General features: G+C 40.3%; 1 protein-coding gene across 1 annotated transcript; it reads right to left on the reverse strand.

Annotated features, from left to right (window-relative positions):
• Positions 1–11574: 11574 nt before the first annotated feature.
• Positions 11575–17186, reverse strand: ZMAT2 (zinc finger matrin-type 2). The gene is made up of 6 exons (XM_025923590.2): positions 17032–17186; positions 16602–16695; positions 15398–15521; positions 13886–13959; positions 13305–13450; positions 11575–12587 (listed from the first exon to the last, which is right to left on the reverse strand). Exons 1-6 carry the CDS (start codon positions 17047–17049, stop codon positions 12444–12446), a joined length of 600 nt encoding a protein of 199 aa, XP_025779375.1. The 5' UTR covers positions 17050–17186; the 3' UTR covers positions 11575–12443.
• Between the last annotated feature and the right edge of the window lie 497 nt (positions 17187–17683).

Raw genomic sequence — 17683 nt, forward strand, 5'->3', positions numbered from 1 at the left:
ATGGACACTTGGGCTGTTTCCATAGTTTGGCTACTGTAGATAATCCTGCTATAAACAAAGGGTTGCACATATCACTTTGAAGCAGTATTTTTGTATTTTGGGGGCAAATACCTAATAGTGCAATTGCTGGAATGTAGGGTAGTTCTATTTTTAACTTTTTTGAGGAATCAACATACTGTTTTCCAGAATAGCTGCACCAGTTTGTATTCCCAACAGTACAAGAGCATTCCCTTTTCTCCACATCCTTGCCAACACCTGTTGTTTCTTGTGTTTATTTTAACCATTCTGACAGGCACAAGGTGATATCTCATTGCAGTTTTGATTTGTATTTCCCTGATGATGAGTGATGTTGAGGATCTTTTCATGTGTCTGTTGGTCATCGGTATGTCTTCTTTGGGAAAATATCTATTGATGTCTACTTGCACTTTTATGTTATGGAGATGGCTTCTTTCCTTAAACCTCATGAACCAACACCTGCTAGCTTCAAACTTTTCTTGTGCAGCTTCCCATCTCAGCCTTCACAGAACTGATGAAAGTGAGGGCCTTGCTCTGGGTTAGGTTTTGGCTTAAGAGAATGTTGTGACTGGTTTGATCTTCTATCCAGACCACTAAAACTTTATTCATATCAACAACAAGGCTGTTTCACTTTTTTTAATGTTCATTTACTTTTGAGAGACAGATAAGAGGATCCAAAGCAGGCTCTGTGCTGTCAGTGCAGAGCCCAATATGGGGTTCAAACTCACGAACTATGAGACCATGACCTGAGCCCAAGTCAGACACTTAATCAACTGAGCCATTCAGGCACCCCAAGGCTGTTTCACTTTCTTATCACTCATGTGTTCACTAGTGTAGAACTTTTAATTTCCTTCAAGAATTCTTACCTTGCATTCACAACGTGGCTGTTTAGTTCAAGAGCCTTAGCTTCCAACCTATCTTGATTATCTACATGCCTTAGTCACTGAGCTTAATCATTTCTAGTTTTACTTTTTTTTTTTATTACTTGAACACTTAGAGGTCGCTGTAGGGTTATTAATTACTAATTTCAATATTGTTGTGTCTCAGGTAATAGGAAGACCCAAGGAGAGGGAGAGAGATGGGGCAACAGCCAGTTGGTGTAGTCAGAATACATACAACATTTACTGATTAAGTTCACTGTCTTATATTGGCACAATTCATGGTGGCCCAAAACAATTATAATAGTAACATCAAAGATCGCGGATCATACCACCATGAATATAATAATGAAAATTTGAAATATTGTGAGAGTTACCAAAATGTGACACAGAAACAAATGTGAGCAAATGCTGTTGGGCAAATGGTGCCAATAGACTTGCCCAAAACAGGGTTGCCACAAATCTTCAATTTGTTATTAAAAAAAAAAAAAAAAAAAAAAGGCATTATCTGTGAAGTGCAACAAGGCTAAGGGCAATAAAACAAGGTATGTCTGCATTCTTGAGTGATAAAGAAATGAACTATCAAGCCACAAAAAAATATGGAGGAATCTTAAATGCATATTGCTATGTCAAAGAAGCCAGTTGAATAGGCTATATATTATAAGATTCCAAGTATATGTCATTCTGGAAAAGGAAAAGATCAGTGGTTACCAGATGTTTGATTTAGGGGTGGGGGAGGTAGAGTGAAACTTTTCTGCATGACACTCTAAAGTTGGAAACATGACAGTACGCATTTGTCAAAACCCAGAGAACTATAAAACACAAAGACTAAACACTAAAATAAACTATGGTCTTTAGTTAATATTACTGTATCAATTTTAGTTCATCAATTACAACAGATGTACCACACTAATACAAGATGTTGAAAACAGAAAGGTGCAAAGAGAAAGGGTATGTTTTCTGTATATTTTCTGCATAATTTTTCTGTAAACCTAAAACTTCTATTTATTTTTTTAATGTTCATTTATTTTTGAGAGAGAGACAAACAGAGTGCAAGCTGGGGAGGGGCAGAGAAAGAGAGAGACACAGACTCTGAAGCAGGCTCCAGGCTCTGAGCTGTCAGCACAGAGCCAAACGTGGGGCTCAAATTCAAGAACCATGAGATCATGACCTGAGCTGAAGCTGGACGCTTAACTGACTGAGCTACCCAGGCACCCCAGCCTAAAACTGTTTTCTAAAAAATCTAACAAGGGGCACCTGGATGGCTCAGTGGGTTAAGCGTCCAACTTCAGTTCAGTCATGATCTCAGAGTTCGTGAGTTCAAGCCCCACACTGGGCTCTTTGCTGTCAGCAAAGAGCCTCCTTCAGATCCTCTGTCCCCATCTCTGTCTGCCCCTCCCTCACTGGTTTTCTCTCTCCCTCTCAGAAATAAATAAACTTTAAAAAAAAGGGGGGGATTAAAAAAAAATAAAGTCTATTAAAAATATTAGCAAACAAAATACAACATAAAAATCTAACACTTTATATAAAAAAGGCATCATGACCAAGTGGAATTTATCCCAGATATACAAGAATGAAATATTAGGAAGTGCATTAGTATAATTTACCAAATCAGTAGATCTAAGAAAAGTCATAATTATTTCTGTGTGCTAAAAGGCTCTTCAATAACATTCAACACACATTCCAGATTTTTTAAATAATTAAAGTAGGAATTGATGACTATATCTCTAACTTGACCATGTATATGTACATTATATTATATCACATCATAGATCATATACATATTATACATAATCATGTTAGCGACATACCTTACTTAATGGGTAAACAATGGAAGAATCCCAATAAAGGTCAGGAACCAGGAAAGGATGCTTTCTATTTTTACTACTTTGTAACATTACATTGGATAAATTATCCAATGCAATCAGAGAAAGGAAAACAAATAAAGGTATATAAAGTGGAAAAGAAGACTAAAACAAATCAGTAAGGTGTCAGGACATAAAAACTACTTACAAAAATCAACAATATTCATATACATATGAATAATAACAAGTTAGAAAGTATTAAGGGATAGAAGATCCTATTTATAAACAGAACAAGATAAATTCTTAAAACTAAACTTGTTAAGAAATGTACAAAATCTCATGTGTGGAAAAATTAAATGCACTTCTAAAAAGCCCATAAGTGTACTTGAGCAAATGGAAAACATTCCCTGTTCTTAGGGTTAAGTCTCTTTGACTTAATATCATAAAGATGTCAGTTGTCTCCAAATCAATAAATGAGCTAGTATGATCCCAATAAAATATCAACATTTTATGGATGCAGACAATAACAGAAAAATAAACATGTAAGAATAAAGAGGAATCACCTCATACCCATTAAAATGACTACTACATTAAAAAAACAAAGTCAAAGAAAGACAAATATCCTATGATTTCACTCATATGTGGAATTTAAGGAACAAAACAGATGAACATAGAGGAAGGGAAACAAAAATGAGATAAAAACAGAGGCAGACAAACCATAAGGGACTCTTAAATACAGAGAACAAACTGAGGGTTGCTGGTAGGGTGTTGGGTGGGGGATGGGCTAAATGGGCAATGGACATTAAGAAGTGTACTGGTTGGAGGGAGCACTGGGTCGTATAGGTAAGTGATGAATCACTAAATTCTACCCCTGAAATCATTATTATACTATATATTAACTAATTTGGAATTAAATTAAAAAAATAACAAGTACTGTCAAGGATATGGAGAAATTGGAATTCTGCACTGTTGTTAGGGAAGTAAAATAGTGCTGCTTCTATGGATAACTCCATGAAGTTGCCTCAAAAAACTAAAAATGAGGGACGCCTGGGTGGCTCACTCGGTTGGGCATCCGACTTCAGTTCAAGTCATGGTCTCACAGTTTGTGGGTTCAAGCCCTGCGTCAGGCTCTGTGGTGACAGCTCAGAGCCTGGAGCCTGCTTCAGATTCTGTGTCTCCCCCTCTCTCTGCCCCTCTCATGCTCATGCTTTGTCTCTGAATAATGAATAAACATTAAAAAGTAAACAAACAAACAAACAGACAAAAAAACTAAAAATGAAATTACTATATGATCCATCAATCCCACTTCTGGTTATATATCCAAAAGAATTGAAAGCAGGATCTTGCCCTGTTTATTACTTAGTAGTTACACTTGATTCTGGCTTGATGTCAGTAATTTTTAGTGGCTTAGTGATGTGCTCATGGTAAAAAAACTCTCTTGCCTAAGTTATGTGATGTACCAGTAATGACAATTCACTAATTATGAGCCAGTTACTGTTCCAAGCATATTATTTGTACTAATCGTATTATTTTTTAAGATTTTATTTTTGGGGCACCTGGGTGGCTCAGTCAGTTGAGCGTCCAAATTTGGCTCAGGTCATGATCTCGCAGTCCGTGAGTTCGGGCCCGCGTCGGGTTCTGTGCTGACAGCTCAGAGCCTGGAGCCTGCTTTGAATTCTGGGTATCCCTCTCTCTCTGCCCCTCCCCCACTCGTGCTCTGTCTCTCTGTCAAAAATAAATAATCATAAAAAAAATTTTTCTAAAGATTTTATTTTTAAGTACTCTATACACCCAACATGGGGCTCAGAATCACAACCCCAAGATCAAGAATTGCACACTCCATGGACTGAGCCAGCAAGACACCTCTCCATTGAATTTTTTTAAGGTAAACTCTACCCCCAAAGAGGGGCTGAAACTCTTGACCTCAAGATCAAGAGCTGTATGCTCTACCAACTAAGCCAGTCAGACACCCCAATCCACTGGATTTTCACAAGAACTATACAACAACACAAAATAGGTGTTATAAAGGTCAATGTCTTACAGATCAGAAAGCAGTGTAACAGAGAAGTTGGGTTATTTAGCTAAGGTTACAGAGGCTGGAGGTTCAAGAATAAGGATTTGAACTGCTGTACTATGCCTCTAAACCACAGGTCCTTAACCTCTAAAGGGCAGTGGGGTGAAAGCAGGATCTTGACAAGATACTTGTGCACCCATCTTCATAGCAGCTCTAATTCAACAGAGCCAAGGGGTGGAAGCAACTCATGTGTCCATCGATGAATAAATGAATAGACAAACTCTGGTGTAAATATACATATACGTACACACGTACACACACACACACACACACACACACACACACACACGTACACACACACACACAGAATATTATTCAGCCTTTAAAAAGGCAGGAAATCCTGTCACATGCTACAACATAGATGAACCTTGAACACACTATGCAAAGTGAAATAAGCTAGTCACTCACACACACACACACGCACAAAGCCAGTCATAAAAAGACAAATACTGTATGATTCCACTTATATCAGGTACCCAGAGTAGTCAAATTCATTGGGACAGAAAGTAAAATGGTGGTTGCCAGAGGCTGGGAGCTGGGCATTGGAGTGTTTAATGGACAAAGAGTTTCAGTTTTACAAGATAAAAGAAGTTCTGGAGATGGGTGGTTGTGATGATTGCATAACAATGTTAATGTACTTAATATCATTAACTAACTGTACTCTTAAAAATGGCTAAAATGGGGGCGCCTGGGTGGCTCAGTCGGTTGAGCATCCGACTTCGGCTCAGGTCACGATCTCGCGGTCTGTGAGTTCGAGCCCCGCGTCGGGCTCTGGGCTGATGGCTCAGAGCCTGGAGCCTGCTTCCGATTCTGTGTCTCCCTCTCTCTCTGCCCCTCCCCCGTTCATGCTCTGTCTCTCTCTGTCTCAAAAATAAATAAATGATAAAAAAAAATTTTTTTAAAAATGGCTAAAATGGTAAATGATCTGTGTATTTCATTACAATTAAAAAATGTCCAGGAAAAAATTGAAGTAGCCTTCAGTTTCCCACTGAATAATGCCAGGCTGGGCTCCACACCCCAAAAATGCCTTCTATTTGGAAAAAATGCACTTCGTACTACCAACAGAAGAGCACATTCTTTATATAAGAAACTCTGCCTCATCTGCAATTGCTGAAACTGGAAAATAAAGGCATTTCGAAATGAACAGAAAATGGCAGGCATTGTATTATATAAAGACAACAAAAAATGAGAATATATATTGTTTAAAACCTAACTATGAAAAAGGAAAACAAACATAACACTCCAACCCAAATTAAATAACCTTAAACAGTCATTTGATGTTATGAAAAAATACTGTGAATCAAAAAAAGAAGTCACTGTATGGAACCAAAAAAAGACTCCAAATAGCCAAAGCAATCTTGAAAAAGAAAATCAAAGCTGGAGGCATCACAATCCCAGACTTCAAGGAATTACAAAGCTGTAATCATCAAGACAGTATGGTACTGGCACAGAAACAAACACTCAGATCAATGGAACAGAATACAGAACACAGAAATGGACCCACAAACATATGGCCAACTAATCTTTGACAAAGCAGGAAAGAATATCCAATGGAATAAATACAGTCTCTTCAGCAAATGGTGCTGGGAAAACTGGACAGCGACAAGCAGAAAAATGAACCTGGACCACTTTCTTACACCATACACAAAAATAAACTCAAAATGGATGAAGGACCTAAACATAAGACAGGAACCATCAAAATCCTAGAAGAGAAAGCAGGCAAAAACCTCTTTGACCTCGGCCACATCAACTTCTCACCCAACACCTCTCCATGACGTATCAGATAAAGGGTTAGTATCCACAATCTAGAAAGAACTTATCAAACTCAACACCAAACAGAAACAATGCAGTGAAGAAATGGGTGAAGAAATGAATAGACACTTCTCCAAAGAAGACATCCAGATGGCCAACTGACACATGAAAAAATGCTCATCATCAGAGAAATACAAATCAAAACCACATTGATATCACCTCACACCTGTCAGAATGGCTAACATTAACAACTCAGGCAACAACAGATGTTGGCGAGGATTCAGAGAAAGAGGAACCCTTTTGCACTGCTGGTGGGAATGCAAAGTGGTGCAGCCACTCTGGAAAACAGTATGGAGACTCCTCAAAAAATTAAAAGTAGTACTACACTATGACCCAGCAATTGCACGACTAGCTATTTATCCAAGGGATACAGGTGTGCTGTTTCAGTGGCACATGCACTTCAAGGTCTATAGCAGTGCTATCGACAATAGCCAAAGTATGTAAAGAGCCCAAATGTCCATCAATGGATGAATGGTCAAAGATGATGTCACACACACACACACACACACACACACACACACACACACACACACTGGCGTATTACTCAGCAATCAAAAAGTATGAAATCTTGCCATTTGCAACTACGTGGATGGAACTAAAGGGTATTATGCTAAGCGAAATTAAATTAGTCAGAGAAAGACAAATATCCTATGACTTCACTCATATGAGGACTTTAAGATACAACACAGATGAACATAGGGAGGGAAGCAAGAATAATATAAAAACAGGTAGGGGGACAAAACATAAGAGACTCTTAAATATAGAGAACAGAGGGTTGCTAGAGGGGTTGTGGGAGGGGTAATGGGCTAAACAGGTAAGGGGCGTTAAGGAATCTACTCCTGACATCACTGTTGCACTATATACTAACTTGGATGTAAATTTAAAAATAAATAAATAAAAATAAATAAATAAACAAACAAATAAATAAATAAATAAATAAATAGGGACGGGGAACAAAAGAGAAGTCAGAACAAAAGTGGACAGAAGAAGAAAAGATACAAAACAAGAGTTAGTCAAAACCAGGAAAAACTGAAGAAAAAGACAAATCATCTCGGGGGGGAAAAAAGACTAAGTTATAAGATGTCCCAGGAAACCGATTTTACTTAAAATATAATAACCGACATTAAGGAAAAAAACAGTCAAATAAAATCAAGAAAGCAACATGGATCACATAGAAAGTTATAGATACAGAAGCAAAGAACCCAACATGTATTATATGTAGTCTCTGAAGAAAAAAAGCAAAATAATGGAACAAATGTAATATTCAAAATTATAATACAAGAAAAGTTTCTGGAAATAAAACTTGAATCTACACATCAAAAGGGTCTTCCATGAACCTAGGAAAATTGATATGGAATGGTCAACTCTGAGATCTATCTTTGAAAATCAATTAGATTTGAAAGAAAAAATCCCCCATGCCTCAAGCAAAAAGACAAAATCATTTAGAAAGGAAAGAATCAGATTGGTATTTTCACAATATACAACATATTCATACAATGTACAAAGAAAGGCAGCAAAGAAGTTTTAAAAAAACCAAGGACTCTCAAAATAAACTTAAAACACTCAAGGAAAGAAATTTGAAGATTTTATATCCACCTGTCCTTCAAATACCAAAGCTACAAAAATCAGTATTAAACATGCAAAAACTCAAGAATACAGTATTCAGGAACCTCTCTTGAGGAATTTAGTACTAAGGAATGAGTTTCATCCCAATAAGGACTAACTAGGGGGAAATTCAGAAAACCTTACAATGGTGAGCATTAAATATATTGTTGTAGATCTCTAAAGTAAAGGTGGTAACAAGTGTGGAAAAACTGTATGCAAATTGTTTCCTAAAAACAACATGACTAAGAAAATGGGAGAGAAAAGGAAAAACAGAGTAAAATAATTCGGTTATATAATAAGAGGGAGTCAAGCTATAGCTGACAAAAAAAGGACATCCCAAATAAGGAAATTTGAGGACATGAGAAAAGATACAAGCCTGACTATAACTACTGGAATAAAAACACAAACATTACCACACACCAAACATAATTTTAAAAGTGAGTCTTTTGTTTAGGGTTGTATTTTGTTTCTGGCACTACAAGACGCTCCAGGTTCATCTCTTTATTTCCTTCCCCAGTCCTAGCATCAGCCAATTCTCCAAGGAGCCTGGTTCCTGGTGTAAAGGGAGCTGAACATTCACTGGAGAACCAGTTGCTCTGGTGCTTTGGATAGGGCATTAGTCTTAAAATACTCTCCCCAAAGCTGATTACTGGGAAAATGAAAAGAGCTGGGGCAGTGGCAAAAGGGCTAGAAAGTACCAGCAGGTCCTGAACCACTTGAGTAGCTAGGAGATGCTTTACTTGAAGAAACCACTCAGCTACGGCCAACCTGGGCACATCCTCTAGATTATACTATCTTGACTGGCAAGAAAGACTCTATAAGTCAACCAGAACAGGAGTGATCTAGTATGCTCTAGTGTCCAAAAATTGCTCTTACTCAGCCACTCAAAGTGCCCATCTGAGGACACACAGCAATGAGGACTCATGTCCCCTTTACCTGCTAGTAAGCTCTACCAAGAAGTTGCCTTCCAAGCTTATTCTCTATTACAGGCAACAGTCACCTGGTCCCCAAGTCTCTGGACAGGCCCTCCAGCCCCTCTGCTCCCAGGACAAACCACAGGGAATGCCCGAGTCAGAAGAGTGAAATCTTTGCAAGCTCCAAGTTCTCTTTCAGACCTTACTAGGAACTCTAGAGCTAAACCAAAGAAAAACCACAGAGTTCCCCTCCCAAGTGTCATAATAGGTATTATATAGTATTACTTTTTGTTACTATTTTTAAAAATTATTTTAAACCCACATGAATATTCTATTCCTTTCATGTGTACTGTTAAACAGCTAACCTTTCTCTTCCCATAATTCCTACTTTCTCCAGTTAACCAGTTATAATTTCATTATGCATCCTCCAGACCTTTTTCTCAATCTATGTATTTCACTGGACACACAATATAGTTTTATGAAGGGGGTTGGAAGTTTGTGGAAATCAGTTTGTCTGGTATTGTTTTTGTGCTTTTACTTAACAGTAGGTCTTGATCTTTCTTGTTAGTACACAGATCTAATTCATATACATAGTAATGGCTGCACTATATTCAAGAATAAATGTATGTTTTATTCTAAATGTTTCACTGTTAAATAAACCTGCAGTAAACACCTTAGAAGTATATGTACACATACACAGGTATGTTTTTAGGATAGACATGAGTAGAAATGCTAAAGTCTCCACATTTAAGACTTCGGAGGGGGGACTATGGGAGAGGCTCAAGAGTCCCAGGGGGTGCCTGAAGCCACAGAATGATCTGAAACCATCCAATCTTTTGTCCCCTAGGTACTTTAAAAGGCAATTCCACCAGAATGTAAATTCCATGACAGCTGAGCCTTGATGCCTTGCTCCAGAAAACAATACCAGGGCCTAGAACACGGTCAGCAACTCAGTAATCGCTGAATAAATGAACATGTAGGCAAGTCACAGGCATATTCCTCAACCAAAATGCAAAATTTCCATGGATTTTAGAAAGACCACAAACATCAAATAAGTTTCTCTTTCAGAGATTTCTGAGTTATCTGGGATTGCTCTGGGCTCCTAAATTTCCATCCCACCTCCTCAACCCACCCCACCTCCTTTCCCCAACCCCACCCTCCATCTTTTCAAGTCACCGCCTTGAATCCCTTCATACACTCATTACCTAGACATACCCCTTAGAGACTCAAACCACTTGTTAGTCCCAAGAGAATTTAGAGAACCTGGAATTCAGAATTGCTTTTTTAGTAGGGGTGACTCGAGTTAAGATTCCACTGTACCAAAGAGGGGGGGAAATCCTGTGAAGACAAGGTGAATTAGATGATTTCCTAAACAGTACTGAATCATGGAAGGAATTCAGCTCACTGATATTTTCTCCAGCCTGCCTTAAAAGGGTGAGCAAAACAGCCCTAACTACTAGAGTCTGACTTGAAGGACCTGTAGAGCACACAATACTGTTAGCAAAGAACTCACTAATCTGCCTGCAATTGGCCAACAAATATTGTATAAGATACTTTGAACCAGGCCTTGAGCCAGTAGATAACATTCATAACGCTCCCAGTGGCAAGATTCAGCGTCAGAAACAAATTAGTCAAGTTATGCCTGACAGCAAGGGAATTACGTGCAAAAGTCCAAAGGAAAGAGTATAGTACTTTAAGGGATCCAAAGGTGACTCAGATGTTTCAAGGGGGCTACATGAGGCAGAGAACGTAAACAAGGCATATATGGTGGCAGCCTTGTTAATCCACATAGAGTCCTCTTTTCAGATACAGAAGTTTGTGTAACTATTGTTGGTTTATTTAAGGGACTGATTTTTTTTTCTTCTGTATCCCTGGGACACACAGTACCCAATCCAGGGATTTTCAAAGCTTTTTTTTTTTTTTTTTTAGTTCAGCAATCTGTGTGATCTAATGCTCAAGTTACACCAAAGTAGGGAAGGCAGTTTCTCAGTGGTTCTGAATGGGGCTGGGAGTAGGGATTTCACCATATCCTGGGGACACAATCTTAGCTGTCATACTTGGGGAGGAGGTGCACTACAAGCAGAGGCTAGGGATATTGCTAAACATCCTAAAATGCACAAGACAGCCTCCAGAACAAAGAATTAGCCAACCGAAAATGTCAACAGTGCCAAAATCCAGTAACCCTGTGCTTAGTCTAACTGCAAATAAGGAACACACTAAGTTCAACCCTCAACTCTGCTGTTCCAAAAAAGAGACCAAAGGAGGCTAAAATTAGAGAAAAAGTTTTGTTCAGTCTCCTCCGGATACACATCCCATCAGAGGAAAATACAACTCGTGCTGAAGGAACCTAGGGAAAAAAAAGTGACAGGACTCAAATGAAGGGAGAAGAAAGAATAAGCTCTATATGTAAATACTCAGTGTATGAAGAAAAAAACAATACACAGGGAAGAATATGGAATGTTCCCACCAAATGTGAATAGGCCCAGTCAATGCCATTTATTATACATGTTGAACAGTCTCTGAGACCCAAGGGCTCCCATATGAAGTTTTTTTTCCTTTTTCTTTTTTGCATCAAACAGGTTCTTCCAAGAGCCTGCTCACAAGGAAGAAAAAAAAGAGTAATCCTCAATAAAATGAAACAAACAGGAAACGCTCAACAGTCTACATATGAAGAACAAAGGTTAAAAAACTCACCAGACAAAAACCACACCAAACACTCGTCCCATTTAATTTCCTGTTACATGCACTGAAGGAGCCAAGAACATCAGGCCCCAAGGCAGCAATGCTCTGAGGTTCTAGCTCAGGCTCCCCCTATGTGACAAATTCATGCACACACGCCCGCACATACCAGACCCAGGCAGAAATACACATGCATGCACAGGTGGCAGAAAACCAGAGGAGGTTGAGGGGGATAGAAGGCTGGTCAAAAATATGCTAGCAACTGGAAACTGGGGACCCAGAGAACCCTTCTGCTGCAGGCTAAGCCAAGAGTCAAAATTAAAACAAAGGGAGAACACAGGATCAATGTAGTATGCTCAGGTAAGAGGTTGGACAGATGAAGAGGGAAAGATGCAGGGGGAGTTTAGGGAAAGCAGCCTCAGAAGAGGTTTTTATTGGGAACTCAGGCAAAGGTCCTGTGACTCCAGTGACATACTGAGGCTGAAGGAACATGCCACAGCATTTCCTCTGCATCCTGTGCTCTTTCCCAAAGTAGAGGGAAACCACAAACACCCACCCTCGAGCCCTCCCCATTGCCACTCTTAAGGACTTTCCCAAGTACCCCGGAAAAAAATGACCCCCCTCACACACAAAGTTAGCAAAGGGCCAAGCATAGAAAGCCTCAGTAACTCTTCTTGGTGGAACCAAAGCCAGAGAAGCCCATCACAGCTGCCATCTCATCATCCTCCTCAAATGTCAAGTCCTCCTCAGCCCTCCTTTTCTTCTCCTTCTGTTTCTCTTTCTTGTAGGCTTTGGCCTTTTCCTCCTAGGGGGGAAATCACTCAGAATCAGTTCAGACTCCTGAGCCAAAGATTGAAAGAGACAAGTGAGGTCAAGATTCCTTTCTATCTTTAGGAGAAAGCAGTTAAAGACAAATAAAATTTTAAGAACAGAAGAAAAGCCACACTAAAGATTATAAGAAACAACAAAGACAAATTTTAGCCTGTGAAGAGCACTTCTCAGTCCTACGTTCTAGGTTATCTCTGGTTCTTAAAAAAGGTTATGGAAGCAAAACCACATAATAGTACCTATCATCCTGGGGCACACAGCACATGCCAGGAATTGGTCTATGTGCTTTGTGTAGATTATATATTAAGATCTCTAATATGGGGAAACCGAGACATGGAGAAGTTCTATAACTTGCCCAAGAGTCATAGCCAGTAAGTGAAGGAAACAGAATTCTGACCCAGTCAGGCTGGTTCCACATGCCTCTTGGGGACTAGGTGTATTTAATCCCTCCTGCAGTAAGAAAAAAAGTAAGTAGGCCCAGAGAGTCCACGAAAAAAGAATAGGTTTACAGCCATATTCTTAAGATCATGAGAGTCCCAAACAAAGGCAGTAAAGGTTTCCCCCAATATAGAGAAATTCAGGATTCAATTATCCTCTGGGGGTGGGAGTGGAATGAGGAAGAATGCTTCCCCATGATTCAGAACATAAAACTCAAAGCTAGGGGATAAAAGATGAAAGAACAGCAGAGCCTTACTTCTTCTCTGAGCTCCTTCATCCTTTCCTCAAAATCATAATCCTTCTGTTTCTCTTCCATCTTCTTCTTGTTGACTTCAAAACGTTTCTTCACCTGATCCAAGGTGGAACGTTCCACACGCATAGACATGCCCAGATTTCGCTGATCTGGGTGGGATCAAGAGTGAAAAAGGTAATGTCAGTACATCCCCAGTCCCTCAAAGTCTTTTCTTGACATTAAAAAAAAAAAAACTTCTCATAAAATACAAAGCAAAAATAATTATGGCTGGAAAAAACTCCATTGGCTTTACTTGTTCCCAGAAGCAGCAGCTACAGATAGCCAAGATGCAAGTGGTGTTCAACTGCCTTTACTGAGCAAATGCATACCAGTGGGGACAGCTAGGCCATGGAAAAGACCATGGTCTTCTTGTTGAAAGCTTGAAACAGTGTCTCATCCAGGGCCTCCAGAAACATTAGATAATGAAGTAAAGGATGCCCTGTACTGAAGCAATTAGAGTATTTCTCAGGCATTAAAAAAAGATCCAACAGAAACTACCCTTTCCCCAAACCCAGCCCTAAGCATAAACTACCTCCAAGCCTTACGTTTCTTTCCATTAATGTGATCCAGGAAGTTGATGGAGTCCTTCACAACACAGTCACAGACATTGCAGTAATACCTAGCAAACAGAATAAATAGCACTTGTGGTCAAATCTAGCTATAAGGATCTTTTTTTTTTTAATTTTTTTTTTTTTTATGTTTATTTATTTTTGGGACAGAGAGAGACAGAGCACGAACAGGGGAGGGGCAGAGAGAGAGAGGGAGACACAGAATTGGAAGCAGGCTCCAGGCTCTGAGCCATCAGCCCAGAGCCCAACGCGGGGCTCGAACTCACAGACTGCGAGATCGTGACCTGAGCCGAAGTCGGATGCTCAACCGACTGAGCCACCCAGGCGCCCCACTAGCTATAAGGATCTTAATGTTTTCAGCCAAGAAACTCCTATTTTTTAGGTAAATTTTCTTTTTACAAGAAGGCACGTCTGACTTTCATAAAGCTTTATCTCTTGGAAGAATATGGTAGCCAACCTCCATGACGCCAAAATTCCTGGTATTCCTACCTTGTGTAGTCCCCTCCCAATTTGTACTAGGGTTAGTCTGTGACTAAAAGAATATGTCAAAAGTGATGCTATGTCACTTACAAAATAAGGTTATTAAAAAAAAAGTGGCTTCTGTCTTTGTCTGTCCGTGTCTTACTCTGGGGAAGCCACTATGGAGCAGCACTATGGAGAAGCCCATGGGGCAAAGAACTGAGGTCTCTAAAGCACTGCCACGTGAAAAAGCCTTCAATCAAATGATTCAGCTCCACTTACACCTCAGATGAAGGCAGACCCACCAGACACCTATACTGTAGCTTTGTGAAACCCTGAGCCAGAACCACCTCACTAAGCCTTTCCCAGATTATTGAGACACAGAAATTGTGAGCTATTTGTTATTTCATGATGCTAAATTTTGGATTTGTTAACTTACAAAGCAAGAGAGAACGAATACAAAGAGGAATGACGTTAGTGGATTTTCTAAGCAACTCAGACATGTCATTCATTGCTATCTGTTTTGCCCTCCTGCTAGAAAGACTAAGTGAACATGGAAGTAGTAGTGGTGGGCAAAAGAATAAAGAGTTGTTGTAGGACACTTCTTACCATGGGAGGCAGGTAGTCAGGAAGAAGGTGTATAACCAAGCAATCCATAACAACTACAGCCTCTGCAGCCAGTCTGGAACCTCAACTCCCTTTATTCAACAGCTCCTAGGCTCCATTCTATCTCCACCTAATCTCTCCCCTAAATATCTCTTCAGTAGTTCTTTTCCTCATTTCTTCTTTAAAATATTAAGTAGCACTTACAGTACTAGTATGAATAAGCCTACCGAGTGACTCCTCCTAGAGACACTATTATGTTTAGTTGAGACCTTGGGGGAACAAAGAAAAACAAACTTAAAGGTAGAATTGTAGGCAACAAGGTTGTTATCCTGGGGCCAGGGAACCTCCTCAACACCTGCTAAAAGCAACACAGAGTTTATTACACCTATTCCTGGCTCCTGAGAAAGATGAAAAGTCACTCACCCTCCCATCTCTGATTGTGGTGTGGTCTTAGTAATGACAATTGTCTTCCCAAGCTTGGATTCCAGGTCCACCTTGTAGTCTCTATGCCGGAGGAGCTCCCTTTTGACTGGCTGCACTGGTTTTCCTAAAGTATAATAGAGGAGAAAGTTTCTTCAATACTTCAGTTCTTGAACCAGAAAGGAAAAGAAATGCATGATAACCAAAATACAGGTGTCTACTCTCATTTCTTTCTTGAACCCAAAGCCAGGGACACAAGGAGCACTTCTAGCAGCACCAAGACAGAATCTCGACACAGGAAAAATGATAAGCAGTCCCTAAACTATGTACAGCTTTTACCCACTTTAAAGCCAACAAGTCTAAAAGCAAAGTTTTTTTATTGATTAACTGAATTGAAAGGAGGAGTTCTGAATTTTCACAAAAAGCGAACTTTTAAAAGAGCAAAGACACTTTCAGACAGATACCCCAAGCATTAACACAGAAAAGAATCTTCACAGGGCTGGGGAAAATTTTTAAAGATCAATATTCAGGAAATACCTGTTATGTGGCTGGCACTACTGTACAAATTACATAAAAACTAAAAGGGTTAGTGTGTACAAGATGGTGTGAAACTAAACTGAAAGAAGAATGTATACGTTTGAAAACAGAAAATAAGACATTTATTTTTGTACAGTGGAATCTCTATCTAGGAGAGGAGCACCAACTCCCAACACTGTACATAGGGAGCAGTACTACTGAGCATCAGCTTAAAAAAAATAAAAATAAAAATCACACACTCCTTAGTAGTACCCTTGCTCTTCTCAGACTACAGGGAAAGGTCTTAACTGAGCCAGTTCTTCTTCCCCTTAAGTGACTTCAAGGGAAAGAAGCCAGCCTCAATAGCAGAATGCACAGCAACAAAATACTCCACTTCTTTTCTGTCACTGCTAAGGATTCCACTCTCTTATCTGTACTTCAGGAAAGTACGAAATGAGCCAAGCAAAAGGAGAGCAAGGAAGTAGAAGAAACAGAAGGGAAAACACCTCAAAACCGCTTCAGTCCTTCTTCTTGCTCTCATTTTATACATTAAGAACTCAAGGGGCAGGGAGGCAACGCTCTGCCAGAGGTTACACGGCGTAAAAGGTCAATGCATTTCAACTCCCCACCGGCTCCCAGCTATGGCTTCGCCTCTACTATACCCACAGCCCTTGACGGAGCAGGCACGCACCATCCTTCTTTTCTCTCTCTTCCGTGAGCCTCTTCTCGGCAAGCTTCTCATATTCATCTTTGTCCCACTTTCGGCGAAAGTCCAAGTTTTTCGTCTGTAGAGAAAAAAGCGCTCAAGATTCGTCGCTAATCACGTCCGACCCCTAGAGAAATGGAAAGACCCGCGTCTACGCGGCACGGCGTCCCGCGGACCTGTGGAGAGCGAAGACTCTCCGGACCACACCAGACTAAGGTAGCCTCAGAACCCAAACCCAAGAGACCTCCGCGATTCCACAAACCCTGAACCAGAGCCCCACGGGGAAGCTCTTGAATCCGGGCCATTACACCACAAGGAGGTGTCGAGAAGCCAGCCGGCTGCAGGATATTCCGCACTGAGAAGCCACCCTCTGCCCCCCGCCCGACCAAAGCCTCCACACACACACAACACCTACCCCGCTGCCGGACGCCATCTTCACTGCGAAGTGAATGGGAAGCCGGAAAATGACGTAAAAAGCGGCCTTGAGCCGTAAAGCAGGCTTGCCCTCCAATAAGCTTAGAGTCTCGTGTTCTGAACGAGCTAAGGACTGGAGGGCTTCTTAAACAAGCTTGTTGGCCCCTCCTCTGACCCAAGAAAATGACGCATGCGCAAGGGGGGGGGTTGAAGCAACACGGAAGTAAGGGTGCGTACAAACGTTTCTTTTCCCAGGCTTTCAAAACGTGCGTTGAAGGGCTGATTTAGTTCGACTCGTCTATTTTACAAACGAGGCAACGGTCCAGATCAGCGCCCTCTGATCTAAGCAATTTTGCGTGCGTTTGCCAAGAGTTTCTCAGTTTTCGTTAAGGCTGAATCGGTTATCAGGAGTTCTAGGTGTCCCATTTACCTGTATGCACGAAAGATACGGTCCTGACAAGTGTTTTTAAAGATTGCAGCCTTCCCAACGCACAAATACAAAATTCTTTTTGCACACTCTCTCCTTGTTTTGAAGCAACGCTAACACCCTTTGGTTAACTCATTTTTCCTTAAACTGAGGAATCTTACAGTCTTTCAATCTATAGGGCACAATTTAATTAACATGATTGGACTTGGAAAGGCCAGTCATCAGC

Source organism: Puma concolor, chromosome A1 (assembly GCF_028749965.1).
Source record: "Puma concolor isolate L17-30 chromosome A1, mPumCon1.1.hap2, whole genome shotgun sequence".
Taxonomy (NCBI): domain Eukaryota; kingdom Metazoa; phylum Chordata; class Mammalia; order Carnivora; family Felidae; genus Puma; species Puma concolor.